Source organism: Myripristis murdjan, chromosome 13 (assembly GCF_902150065.1).
Source record: "Myripristis murdjan chromosome 13, fMyrMur1.1, whole genome shotgun sequence".
Classification (NCBI taxonomy): domain Eukaryota; kingdom Metazoa; phylum Chordata; class Actinopteri; order Holocentriformes; family Holocentridae; genus Myripristis; species Myripristis murdjan.
In genome coordinates this window covers 33,465,563-33,478,949 of record NC_043992.1, presented here as the reverse complement: position 1 = coordinate 33,478,949, position 13,387 = coordinate 33,465,563, and the positions used below count along the sequence as shown (strand labels likewise).

General features: G+C 42.7%; 1 protein-coding gene across 9 annotated transcripts in view; it reads right to left on the bottom strand.

The window, feature by feature from the left end:
• Window positions 1-704: 704 nt before the first annotated feature.
• Window positions 705-13,387, bottom strand: part of synrg (synergin, gamma) — a 49,312-nt gene continuing 36,629 nt past the window's right edge. For 5 of the 9 annotated variants that reach the window (XM_030067651.1, XM_030067652.1, XM_030067656.1 and 2 more), the window contains 8 exons: window positions 12,634-12,797; window positions 12,359-12,412; window positions 11,714-11,810; window positions 11,057-11,205; window positions 10,081-10,191; window positions 9,876-9,914; window positions 7,384-7,416; window positions 705-2,022 (listed from right to left, as the gene is read on the bottom strand). In XM_030067651.1, the coding sequence (XP_029923511.1) occupies window positions 1,891-2,022; window positions 7,384-7,416; window positions 9,876-9,914; window positions 10,081-10,191; window positions 11,057-11,205; window positions 11,714-11,810; window positions 12,359-12,412; window positions 12,634-12,797 (779 nt within the window). In that variant the 3' untranslated portion in view covers window positions 705-1,890. The remainder of the gene's footprint in view (window positions 2,023-7,383; window positions 7,417-9,875; window positions 9,915-10,080; window positions 10,192-11,056; window positions 11,206-11,713; window positions 11,811-12,358; window positions 12,413-12,633; window positions 12,798-13,387) is intronic. The other 4 variants (XM_030067655.1, XM_030067660.1, XM_030067653.1 and 1 more) reach the window with 3 other exon arrangements.

Genomic DNA, 13,387 nt, shown 5'->3' with positions numbered 1-13,387 from the left:
GGCAGACAATAGGCATGAAGATGACAGGCGAAGGGAACGGGGGGGAAGGAGAGAGAGAGGCTGCATTTTGAATTACACAGCCTTACTCAGTAATTGATTTCAGCGTTTGTAATTTTCTGTAATCCTGCCGCTCACCGTGAGTGAGGGGAGAGGAATTCATTTTCTACAGGAAATGAATTAGAGAACGGTGAGAGATAAAATGGATGTTGGAGAACACACCTGAACACAAGTATGAGAATGACAATGAGACTGGTTTCACAGAGCCCCAAGACGTCTTGTTTGATTGGCTGGGCCCAACCACCAGCTTGGGCCCAGCAGGCTTGTCAAAGGAGAATTTATTTCATTTTGTCACAAAGTGATGGAGATGAGGCCTCTCTGGCCTGAGAGAAAGTACATTACTGAGTAAAATGACTGAGGGAAATGTGCAACAATCTTCATGCATTTGGAACAGGGAGTTGTGCGTGAGAGCAGGCACAATAAGATCAAAGGCTACCTGAATTACATGACTGGTTCCATTTTAACACAATAATACTGTCATATGAAATCTCAGAACAAATGAATCCAGAAGACTGGCCCCTTTTCTTTTCATAAAAACAAAATGAAGGCAGTAGATTTTAAATTGTGCTCAAGCAGACAGCAGCTAAAATCAATCGAAACCATATAATGGCGAATTGTATTGTGGGAGGTACCGTACACAGTGTAAATAAAGTTTATGATACTCATTTATTTACATCACTTTCACATTACAGTTAGTCATGTTTACAATGCTACAGCATGAGACTGTAATACACAAAGTGCTGCTGCAATTTTAGCTCAGAATCACAGTTGACTTCATTCCAGACTTTCAGCGCTAGTCCACACACCAGCATAGCAAGACAGAAAAACACAAAACCTGCAAATATTTAAATCATTCCCTTCAAGTCCCAATATCACAACTTTTTTTCCCCCACAAATACCTAGAAAAAAACTCATTTAAATACCCAGAGAACATGAAAGTGTTGAAATCTCCTTTCAGCAGTGCAAAGGACATTCAAAGCAGTTAAATCAAAGCAAATACATAAAATGGTAGATATCTCTGCCTTTCAGCACTGCAATAACTCGTATGATAAAGTTTTCAAAATGATATTAAAATGATAACCATGGAGTACCGTTTTAAAAGACCAAACCAACCAGCACAATTCAAATGGAATAATGGGTATATGATTCAGCAGCTCTGACTCAACAGGAACAAAGCGAATAGATTTCAAGTCATGAATAAAATTCCTCTTTGCCTTCCCCATCAAACAGAAGTAAAGCTAAAAGTGACATAATGGAAAACTGAAGCTAAGTTTACATTTCATTTTATCTCAAAATGCCTTCCAGTGCCACTGTTCTCATGATATTGCATGGCTCTAGTAGTTTGAATGGCTGAGTCACTGATGAGTGCTAGTTCAGAGACATGAGATCCATTTAATACTGACAACATTTACTGCTGTACAGTGGGAAATATCTTTAAAGCATCATTAGTACTATATTTCAGTGTTAAAAAGGCTGACCTTAACGTTTTAAGTACTAGATATGGAAAAACAGAACAAACAGGTAACAATGACAGCATAAATAGTGTACTTTAATACAATTACAGAAAAAGCTTCCGAGTTTGAACAAACTACCAGAACTGCACATGAACAGTCTTGGTTTCAAAATCCGAGTTCACCAAGTTTGAGACCGAGGGCAGGTGCAGAATATAAAAGACAAATAAATAAAGAGGGATCCAGTGACTTTAAAAGTCCTTCAGTGCGCTCACTCTCAGCCCAAGGTGAGAGCCCATGCAGCGTGAGATGCCTGGCCTTGGCCGCTCCACCTATCCAATGTTGATTACCTGTGCCCGTTGCCATGGCAGACAGTCAAAGCTCAGAGCAGGTCAGGGAGAATGAGGCCCGGGGGTTTGGGCTCCACACAGTTGATCCAGAAATTGGCACAGCTGGCGTGATACTGGTGGCCCCCATACAGCAGCTTGAAGTTGTCTGTCTCTGAGTTGAATGCCTGTCAAAATGAAGGCAAGGGGTGAAATATTAGACTTGTATTACACTGCCAAGAAGCCCATTTAGGAACACAAAAGGAAGGAAATACAGGGCATGGACAACAAATGGGACTGCTATCTTTTCCCCCACACTGAACAAGCACTTGTCCTACCTACTGCTGAACTGTAAAAATTGCTAACACAACAACTGAGAGTTATCAGCCTCCTTACATTATGGCATTTACTTTGCAGGGCTCCAGACCAACTCTTACACCGGTTGCACTGGTGTGTCTGATTTTTTCATTTAGATGCCCCAGCACATACCAGCCTGGGAACCAGAGGAATCTGCGAGCTCATATTACCTGCTCTAGCAGATTGGTCTGGCCCCCCTCCCGTTAAGACAGATTTCTAGGCAACCCGACTCAGGTCGAGCCAATCACAACCCTTCATCTAATATGGGGCAGGTTTGATATGATGACTGACGTCAGTGATGCTCAGTGGTCGCTCAGCGCACCATCACATGGTGCTCTGATTGGTTATAGGTCTATCCAATTGTGTCCGGAGGCATTTTGGTCTGCAATCGTTGATAATGCCCCTTGGATATCAAAAATGAACTGAGCAGTTCCAGACTAATCGCATTTGTGAATTGATTTGGTGTTGCTAGGCGAGGACAGCCAGTAATTGAGGTGCATTTACAATACTTTTTAAGCACAACCTTTTTTGTCAATTCCCGTAGAATTTGGTCATTTCTTAGCATATTATGAAAATGACTGTAAACAGGAATAAAGGTGCAGATAAATCAGATAAGATGCATAAAGGAGTAGATAAATAAAGCACTCTTGCCAGTTATGCTTTGGCCACACTTTGAAATAAATGCAATGCATAATGTTGGCTTTTTTAATCATATCTGAGCCACAGAAATTGGACAAGCCATTCTTCGTGAAAGGTATATATTTTGGCCTTTGTGTGTAGGCTCTGGCTCTGACTTGGAGTCAGATAGGACCAGGGGCAGGGGAGACAGGTGGACTGGTTAGCTCTGCCAATGATGGTGGGTCTGTGTTGGGCCTTTCAGGGCCAGGGACAGGTGCAGTGGGCACTGCAGCATTTTGCTTGATGAAAAAATAATCAATACTTCTCTTCATTTTGAATTAGTGGTATGTTTTAAGGCTGTGATGGTGCTCGAGGAGGAGTACAGGGTATGGTCTCACATACACACACTATAGTTTTTTCCCTCCAGCTGGCTTGGCTCAACTCAGTTTCTCTCAGCCTTGTGTGTCTGGGATGTGCGTTTCCATTACAACAGGGCTACCCACTCAAAGGTGTGTCTTTAACTAACCGCAAAGGCCCACCAGTCGCCTGTGGGTGTGCTGACTAGTTTTTCCTTCCTTCTCTATCAGAACCCCCCACAGTGTTTTGATTTAAAAAATAAATAAATAAATAAATAAATAAAAATTTGAAAAACAACTTGAAATGGCAGCTTCCCATGAACAATATTAGTGCAACTAGGAGATTCCCTGAAAAAATATTTATATTTACATACATAGATTATCGGCTACTACATAAGTTTCATGAATCCTGTTTTGGTATTTCCTGGTTGTAAGAAGCTCTGTTCCAGAGCTGTTAAATTTCTCTCTGAGCAATCAATGTTTACGAAGCCCTCTGCCAATGCTGCAGCCCACTTCAGGTCCGGTGCGCTTTGGCCCTACTCGAGAGATGGTCATTCTCGAGCATGGGTCAGCACAACTAAGCACACTTGAACTGGTAAAGGAAATGCAAATCAGTGCATCATCGTTTGACTTGTCGCAGCCATAAGTGCCAACAGAAAAGCCCGATTAGTGCTGCATAATTCAGCTTTTATATATGTGCTCCTTGATGAATATTTCAACCTTGAAGTGGCACGTGAGAAAAACAGCCTCTGGCACAAAAAAGGATTTGGAATACAAATGCACGTGAGCTTGCATGCATGCAATAAGTACTCAGGGAAAAATGTTTCTCATTTGTCTAAAATGCTTTGCTACAAAACCAATAGTGACTGCTTATGCAAGAAAGACAAATGTAAAAAATAGTCCGTGTACGCAGAGAGCATAACGACTTTAAATAGCTTAAATTTAAATTCTTGGAAAATAAATGAATAATATATCTTGTACAGTCTGAGCGGCACCTATAAAGTTTTAAAGGGCATCACAATCATGTCAGCCAGATGCCATGAACTCCATATTCAACACATCTAAATCTAACTAAGTGTTTCTAGGAGATTCTGAATTGGCTCCAGAGACTCTCATCAAAGCATTTCATGATTAAGATGCTCATAGAAGAATGCTGCTGTGTCCCAATTCAGTTCAAGAGTACTGCATGCTGGGGTGCTTGAACCTGTTGTAGAAACTTGTAGATGAGTGGCAAGGCACCCTCAATATTTCTATGATGGTGGACGAGGACACATCTGAGAATCTGAAAATTTGACTATACACAACCTTCTACATATACACTCAGTGTCCACGGTATCAGGTCATGCAACAGCTCTGCCATAAATTCTGCCTTTCAAAAAAGTTGATGATGTTCATGTTTTGTTGACATTGTGGAGAATGTGTCCATTTAATTCCATGTACATTATTGAGGTTGTAGTTTGCAGAGGTCTTGCACTGGACTAAATTATATTGAGAGGTATTTTGAATTTTTTGTCCTCCGAATTTATATACAATTCAGCTTTTATATATGCTGTACTTCATAGACACAATTCATAATCAATGCTTTCATTTAAAACGGATAGACTTACAGGACTCACAGAGACCTTGCTAAGCATTGTGAAAGGGGAAAAACAAAAGCAGCAAGAGGGTGGTGTGCGTGTTGCCTAGAGACATGCTGTGGATAGAGCTATATGCTCAAACTGTGTAACAGTGAGGTAACAGCTAGAGAGAGAAGTGCAGTGATTGACCAGTAGTGCGCTGCGTTCCATTAAGAAATTATACTGGACAGAATGAGATGCAAGGCATAATCTCAAAAACAATTACTTAACTGGATTCATACAGCAAGATATGCATGTCCTTATCTAAAATCACCATGTCTCGCAAACCATTAAAAAGACATGCTTTGTCCTTTAGTGCCTGATGATGCAAATCAGTCATGCATCAACTAAATGCAATCATCTTATGTAAGTCCAATCAGCTTGAACGGAAGCAGTAGTTGTAAAGCTGTGAATCTGGGGACCAAAAATGCCGCATGGCTGTTTGTGGTAGGTCTCCTTGTGGCAGAATGTTAATATTAGCCAAAATCACTGGGCAAGAGGTCTAAATCACTAAAAGAAAAATTAGTCCCTGCCAAAAAAGAGTTCAAGATCTGGGCTGGCTCAAGTCAGGGAAGGAAATTCAAATCGCATCAGTACAGAGCCAAAAGTTTCACTGAGGAAGAAGGTGTGACACAAGTAAATTTTTCATTGTGTCTATGTCCTGTACGAGTAAATGTCAACTGCTTAAAGGAGTACTTCACCCAAAAACTCTATACACAGATGCTTCCCGGAGCCTGTGTGGCCAATAAGCAAGCTGAAGGTGGGTCTTCATTTCAGATAACATCCAAGCCAGTCAGGCACAGGTTCTCACAGAAGAAAACAATGGTTTATTTAGCAATGTTTTAGCGGAAGTCCACTGTTATGGGACATACTGAACAAATAAATGGAGAGTCAAGACTTGGGCTGTGCTGCACAAAGACTTTGAGAATTTCATTCAGATTATTTCTTATCCTTTTGCTGTTTGTGTTTGGTCACGCCAGACTGAAAGAAATGGCCACAGTGTTTGGAACCTTGAGGTATGTTACAAAACCTTTTTAGTTAGACATTCAAGGTAACTTGAAATATCTAGTTTTTAGGATGAAGTGTTCATTCACAATCCATTCATTAGGCTGAGACACAATAAAAAACAGGGTTAGAAATGGGAGACACTTCATCATTACAGGTGGAATCAGCGATTCTGGAGAAAGATTACTGATATTTGAAATTAGCAGCCAAATTTGCGATCCCTTTCGCTCACACTGCCTCCTTTCCCCCATTTCCCCTCCACCTCCATCTGCCCTGTGCATGAGCACGAACACTACCTGTGGCCCTTTTCAAGCCACTTAGTTTGTTTCCCATTTACAGAGCCACCTGGGGCTGTGTACCAACACTGTATGATTTTTTTTTTTTTTTTTTTGTTATCAGTGCATACACAGACAGAACGGACAGCTGGTGGATCTTGAGGAGATAGTCACTGAATTCATTGACCTCAAATATCTCCAGAATCGCTGACTCGACATTTAAGGTAAACAGTGTGATAAGTGAAACCTGCTGGATTCGCTCTTGGCGCCAGTGCTCTGTATAGATCAACTGGACGATGCTTATTGCATTTTTCTCTTGACACACTGTGATAATTTTAACAGCTCCCACACATAACATCTGAATATAGCTGTTTAGAGAATGAACTTGGCGCTCTGACCCCCAGTGGAGTGGAGTGCTGTGATGTGAGCTTGCAGTTTCAATGGGCCCAGCTGTGGCACTGCGCTTGCGATAAGGAGATGCTAATGTGTGTTATGCGGTTTAAGAGTTTGCATCCCTGGTGAAAAACTGGAGATGAAGCTAGAGAGAAAAATGAGTCATGTGCGGTGAATCATAGCCTCCCACACAGAAGAGGGAGATGCATGCATAAAGCAACAACTGCATACACAAACCCAGAGCACACCATGAAGTCAGATACTTTTCCACCTGCCCAAATGCGGTCTGCACCACCGGGTGAAGTGCTTTGTCACACCGACTCAAAGACACATTTTCATTACGCTTTTCTCACACACTCAAATTTCACAAGCATAGTGAATTCTTTCTTTGCTCTTTTGTGCCTCATCCCACTTGTTTCCTAAAACCTGCACTTAAGACTGCCAAAGCTGGAAATGCTGGAGAGAGAGCATGCAAAATGAAAGGCTAGTTTCACAAAGACACAGTGTAGTACCTCCTCCTTGCACTGCAGTCCTCATTCCATTTCCTTCTCAAAACTCTACCAACTGTTCCCTCTCCACTTTTCTCACATCCCAACGTCTGCTTAGACCTAGCTGCATGCTGTACATTACAAGGCTTTTGGGATAAGTAGTCACTCACAATTACTGTGACACACCAATGTGAGTATTCATGTTTTCAAGCCAGCTGGTCAGATAAAACAAAGGTCAGTACTACTAATTCACTCTGACCTTTGCAGCTGCATCTAAAGGTTAGGACTCTCGATTAGGAAAAGTATTCCTACTGAGGCTCTACTTGATAAATAAACAAGATGCAAATCTACTTAGAAGGTACAATCTACCATTCCACATTTTTTATTATTGCCAAAAGAGTAAAAAAGAAATTTAAAAAAAAATAAACAACACATAATTACCCTTAACCTCCTGTCATTGTCTTTAGCCAGTGCCTGTAAACACAAGAGGTGTCAGCATATTCTGGTGTATTCATGCAAAGGTATGAGCAAATGAATGAGGCCCCAAAATACAGTTCAGCTGTTCAGGACAGAGCTCCGTTCCCAGGTCCAAAGTTGAAAGAATCCTACATATCACCCCACCGCTCCAGGGCTCCTACACATTTTCCATGACAAAAATGTTTTTTCTTGAATTTACCTTCGTTTTTAACTGCTGTTCACTTGTGTAGACTTACTGTGCACTAGCGGATCAATGTGGCTATCAACTAGGCCACTACTGTCTGTGTTATTTTTCAGTAACCAATATCACAATATGTGAAAATACAATGGGTCTCAATCCACATATATTGTGCCATCAATTTCTGCTGGAGTGGAATATAACGTTTTTAAAATCTTTTTTTTTCTTTTTTTGACTTTTAAGATGGAATTGTCAAATTTATTTCCTCTATGTTTTCAGACTTTCCAGTATATGCGTAGGAACCCTGCTAATCTGAGTCGTGTGAAAGCATGCTGGCGAGAGAGATGGACAACTTTACAGCAGATTTCCAAAGTACAGACAAGCAATCGATTTGGAAGAGACACGCCTATTCAGACATGAAACCCAGAGAAGTTTGGTGCCAACTGTTCAACAAACTTCTGTTAGTGCTGCTGGCTTATTTCCACAACAACTAAACGCCAAAATTACACTGACTTAATGATTAATCCAAATCCTTGAGGTACTTCAGAAATCAGCATTAATATAAATAGCCAGATATGCTAAATTATTCAACTGAAAATCCTTTCCGGTGCTTCTCCCTGTAATTGCTCAAATTAGCACATCATTTAGCTGCTGAGATACTGGAGCATCATTGGGAAAAAAGTGAAACTCGTGACAAGACTTGTAACGCCTGTTGTCTTGGAGTGATAATCCAAGATTCGACCTGCCTGCTGCCTGTTGCCCATCTCTGCCTCGCGCCTTGAAGTGGAGAATGACAGAAACAATGAAACCGCAGCCACTGAGGATTATCGGTGTAACATTAACGTGGAAAGACTGAGAATTTTTATGGACAAGGCACTGCAAACCTGAACTGCACATGTCATGATTCCAGTTCTGACTTGATGCGACAATACTGTTTCCTGTTGCATCTTTGCATCAACAAAAAGCAGTAAAGACTTCAAAGACAGGCCACTGGATTGTAAAGATCAATACTCTCTGCCTGAATTAAACCGAGACAGCAACCAGTAATAATGTCCGTCATCAAGTATTTTGTACATTTCATGATGCCTTTGATGCCACTGGATGTCTCACACACACACACACACACACACACACACACACACACGCTACTGTAGATTTGGTTGAAAAATAAATACTGCCTCCTCACCAAAGGACAATAACCAAAACCAATGCAGCCTACTGCAGCTGAAGGCTTCCTTTCATTTCATTATACTCCAAGGGCACACTGTCCTCCATTTGGCTTTTGTGCTTTCTTACCAATGTGACTCTGCCAAAAATGTAATTAAAAGATGGTTTATTAATCTCATGCTAGTGGCACAGTGACAAAATAAAACTGCGTTAATTTCAAGCTGGCTCTATGTACATAAGAGCGAGCGGTGAGTGAAGGATGGGGAGAGAGAAAAGGAGAGCGAGCAGATCTATTATCAGCTGTACTCCCTGCTTATGACAAATGTGTAAGCCACATCTGCTCAGAGCCTAGATGCCTCTCAGTCAGCCATAACTTGCCTGGACCATCCATCTGGCTCTGGCTGAACAACAGAGGGAACATAAGAAACAATCAAAAGCCACAGTCTTGCCCTCCCAACTGCAGGGTCCAGGAATACTATTAGCACCTCACTCCAATAAAAATCACAGGCACCAAAGGCAAGGGCTTGACATACAGCAATTCTGCACATTGTGCCTCGGTCAGAGTTAATAATGGGGTGAGTGGTTATCAGAAATTGAAGTGAAAGGTAAAGGCACAGGTTTTTGTTAGCAGTAAGTGGTGAGGCGAGCAGTTACTGTCAGGTGGAGGCGACAGAATCGAGAAAGAGACATTTTCAGAGAGGCAAACTAGAGACCCTGAGTTTGACCCCGAAGAACCATTCCCAGAGTGCCAAAGCCCAAACTGAGGCGCCAAAGTGACAACTCCGCTCCTTTCACTCCTTTCCCGAAGAGCCAACGCTGCCATCATCACCGTGTTATTTCATCATCCTTCCATGCATAAGCTTTAAAAACAAGGATGACCTCAACAGATCCACCTGTAATTTTGAAAGTGTGAAACTGTCTGATGCTTTCTGTTTCTTGTGTGTCTCGACAGAGAGCTGTTGTTAGCTATGAAAGAGGAGCAGTGGAGAGAAGTGAATCTTGTCACTTTGGCCCCCCCGCCGACTCTGTCTATAAGTGGAGAATAGGCCCCCTGAGGCCCCCAGTAGGAAAGAGTGGAATGAGATTTGGCTGACAGTTCACTGTCTCATACTCGTTTAAACAGACGTCCAATAGTGCTTTCTTCTTTGTTCTGCAAAGCATTTCAAAGTCAAAGAAATGTCAGTTGTTATCCACTGTGGATGAACACAATATTTATGTAAAAATGTATTCACTAGAGGCAGTCTGTGTGTGTGTGTGTGTGTGTGTGTGTGTGTGTGTGTGTGTGTGTGTGTGTGTGTGTGTGTGTGCGCACAAACCTTGCTGCGAGAGTCGACATTGAGCAGGCACACCCCGCAAGCTAGCTCCTTGGCATTCTTGATGCCGTGCCTCAGAATACAGGAGGTGAAATCTAGGGAGCTTTCATCAGGCTACACAGACCAACACAAACACACACACACACACACACACACACACACACACATACACACACACACATATTACTTCCTGCTGCAGGGCAAAATGTAGTCATTACTATTCCTACAGTAAGAGCAGTGAGAACAACCTTGCTTACAATAAACATCTCCATGCATCATCAGCTTTTCCCAACAACTGTGCTTTACATCAACAATGTGGGGTGAAAACGCACACAAACTTGTACTTTCAGCTATTCATCAGCAGCAGTGACTGAAGGGGGGGAAAAAAAGCTATCTGCAAAGTTTCAATTAAAAATAATGTCCCTATTGTTCTCTCTCCCTCCCTCCTCTTGATACCGTGTCACTATTATCTTCTGGGATTTGAGAAGCAATATTCTTCCTTCGGCTGGCTGTGAGGATAAGGACCGTCCATCTCCTCGCTGTTTTTATTTTATTTTATTTTTTATTTTTTGGCGTTAGCAGACAGCTGGCTAAATAAAATCCACACGGCACTTGTCATCCTTGATCCAAACACTACCCTGCGAAAAGGCAACAGCTACAACTAAAATCGATGGGTCATCATTGATTTAACACTTTCACCATGTTATCGGTGGCCTAGTCATTGTGGATTTACCTATGATGGGGCTTGTCATTATGTGTATTTGTGTACCTGTACATCCAGAGTGTAAATATGCTCGGATGGTAACAGAGGAATAAAATGACAGCTGGATATGTAAATCTGTTTGTGTGCATACTATTTTTTACAATCTATGGTGTGTACACGTGTGTTTCTGTATGTCCCAGCTGTATATAGTCCTGTGCACGGGCACGTTTGTATGTGTGTGTGTGTGTGTGTGTGTGTGTGTGTGTGTCATCTCACCGCCAGGTTGGCCAAGGACATGAAGCCCATGAGGTTGTTCCACACGCGGCTGATGTCCTTCAACAGCTGCTGAAGCTTCTCAGAGCACACCGCTGTTGCCTTGATGCCCAGCTCCACGCGTCTGGTCACGCGATACACTTCCACCACACCTGTCGGGAGAAAACACACACACACATACACACTCAGAGACAAACAAAAAATACTTCACAAAACACACCATGCAGATATTTTTATAGTCAGGCATTTTTTTTTTTTTAGCTCTATTTACAATGGAGGCACACAGTGTTCTTGGTCGCTCGCTGTGACATGTTTGCCACTCACAGCTCATTAAAAGCAGAAAAAACAGTGAGGGTGCAGGACCTTGTCAGGCCAGGCAGAGATAAGCCATCACATGTGAGCTGGCATCCACAGCCAGCGCCAGTGCCCATTTAATCTTGTCCTCTTACCCCCTGCATCCTTCAGAGGGTTTAAGGCAACATGTGGATATAAAACTGTGTGCCTACTTTAATACACTCTTGGCCCCAGTGTACAATCAGCAGCATCTTGTTTACAGGGTTTCAACCTCACTATGCCACTATATGATGAGTGTGTGAGTGTGGGTGTACGGTGTGGGGTGTGCGGTGTTATGCATGACAGTATGAGTGTGTGATTCCTCACCCAGCAGGTACTCCATGCCCTGAGCAGACTGGATGACCTCAGTGCAGACAGAGGAGCTGCTGATGCCATTCAGGGTGTTGTTAGCTTTGGTGATGACCTTAGCAAGGACAGTCAGAGCCCAGAGTCATTATTGTTATCATCATTACCATCATCGCCGGCATTTTCATCATTATTATGCCTATCAAGGAGGTTACATTTTTACCCATGTTAGCTTGTCTGTCTCCTAGCAGGACAACTCAAAAACTGGGGAAGTGATTTCCATAAAATGCAGTGGGCAGATTTTTTTTTTTCCAGGTTTTGGGGCAGGAAGCAACTGATTACATTGTAGTAGTGATCCAATTCTGAGATTTCCGCCGTAAGATAATTGTTTTTGGAGCCCTAGTGATAAAACTACCTGAGTTCGAAACTTAATTCCAAATCCTATGGCCACGGTCAAGAAATTAAATTTCAGCGATAAGCATCATAGCTTTGGGTGTAACAGCAAGCTGGAGACTGTTGCCCTCTAAGCATCTACAATATTATAAGTACATTTCCATTATGCTTTTCCAAGAAGAGATTACACACTTGACTGGCATGGGTCAGTCTCACAATTAACAGATCACACCACGGAGAAGAGTAAAACACTGGGAGGAAACAGAAACGCACCTCCAGGGCGCTTTCCAGACACCTCTGCCACTCGTATGCGTAGCGCTCGCTCTCCTGAAACAACAAACCAGAGAGCCTGTTGAGTAAATACAAAAGGTGAAATCTGAAGAAAAGCAGCAGCTCAATGTGAAGAGTAAGCTTCTGTAATCCTCAGCCTCTCCGAGTCCTCAACATTGTGCTAAAATCCCTGTTCAGCACATCTGGTGGTTAATGACAGTGCTAACAGGTGGTGCGGTTAGCGCGGCTGTGACAGAGCATCGCTGGCGTGGCCTCACCTCCACCTCCCCGGTCAAGTCCTTGTACTTGTCCCTGATGACAGGTAAGGCGGGCTTCTCACTCAGGGTGTTGGATCGGTCTCTGAAGGGCTGCTCCGGAGCCGGCGATGGAGGCGAACGCCCAATCTCTTTCTCGCCCAAACTGTGACTGCGCTTGTGGGAGCCTGAGGCAAGGACAAGAGAGAGAATGTAATTGCATCAGAGAAAACCACTGCACACTGTATAAAGACAAAAATATTTGGTTTTATATTGACTCTGAAACCCATGACAATGGCTCATTTTGAGATATGCACCTGTTTCATTGCCATCGTGTAAGTAGGGGCTTTTATACTTCCATTGTGTTGTGGCTAATTCCTCCCGGACAAGGACGGCATAAACAAATACTTAATTTGTGACAAACAATAATTATGTACAGAACAGTGGCACAGCAATGCAGGTATGAATAATTCATAGGGACTCAGAGACATGGACAAATCCTGGCAGGGTACCACGACAAATACAGGCACATTACAGTGGGGGTGGAATTGAGTAAGTGGGTGCATGTGTGTGTGTGTGTGTGCCTATTGGAATGGAACAGGTAATCTAGCCCTCTACCCCACCAGAGACACGCATCATCCTCCCCACATCATCCTCCTCCCACGCTCTAATCTACCGCCACCACCCACTCAACCCCACAGCCCAACTATGATCAGATTACCCTCCCAATGGGCAGAGAGGCATAAGTAAAACCCTCTTATAGACACACATTACATCC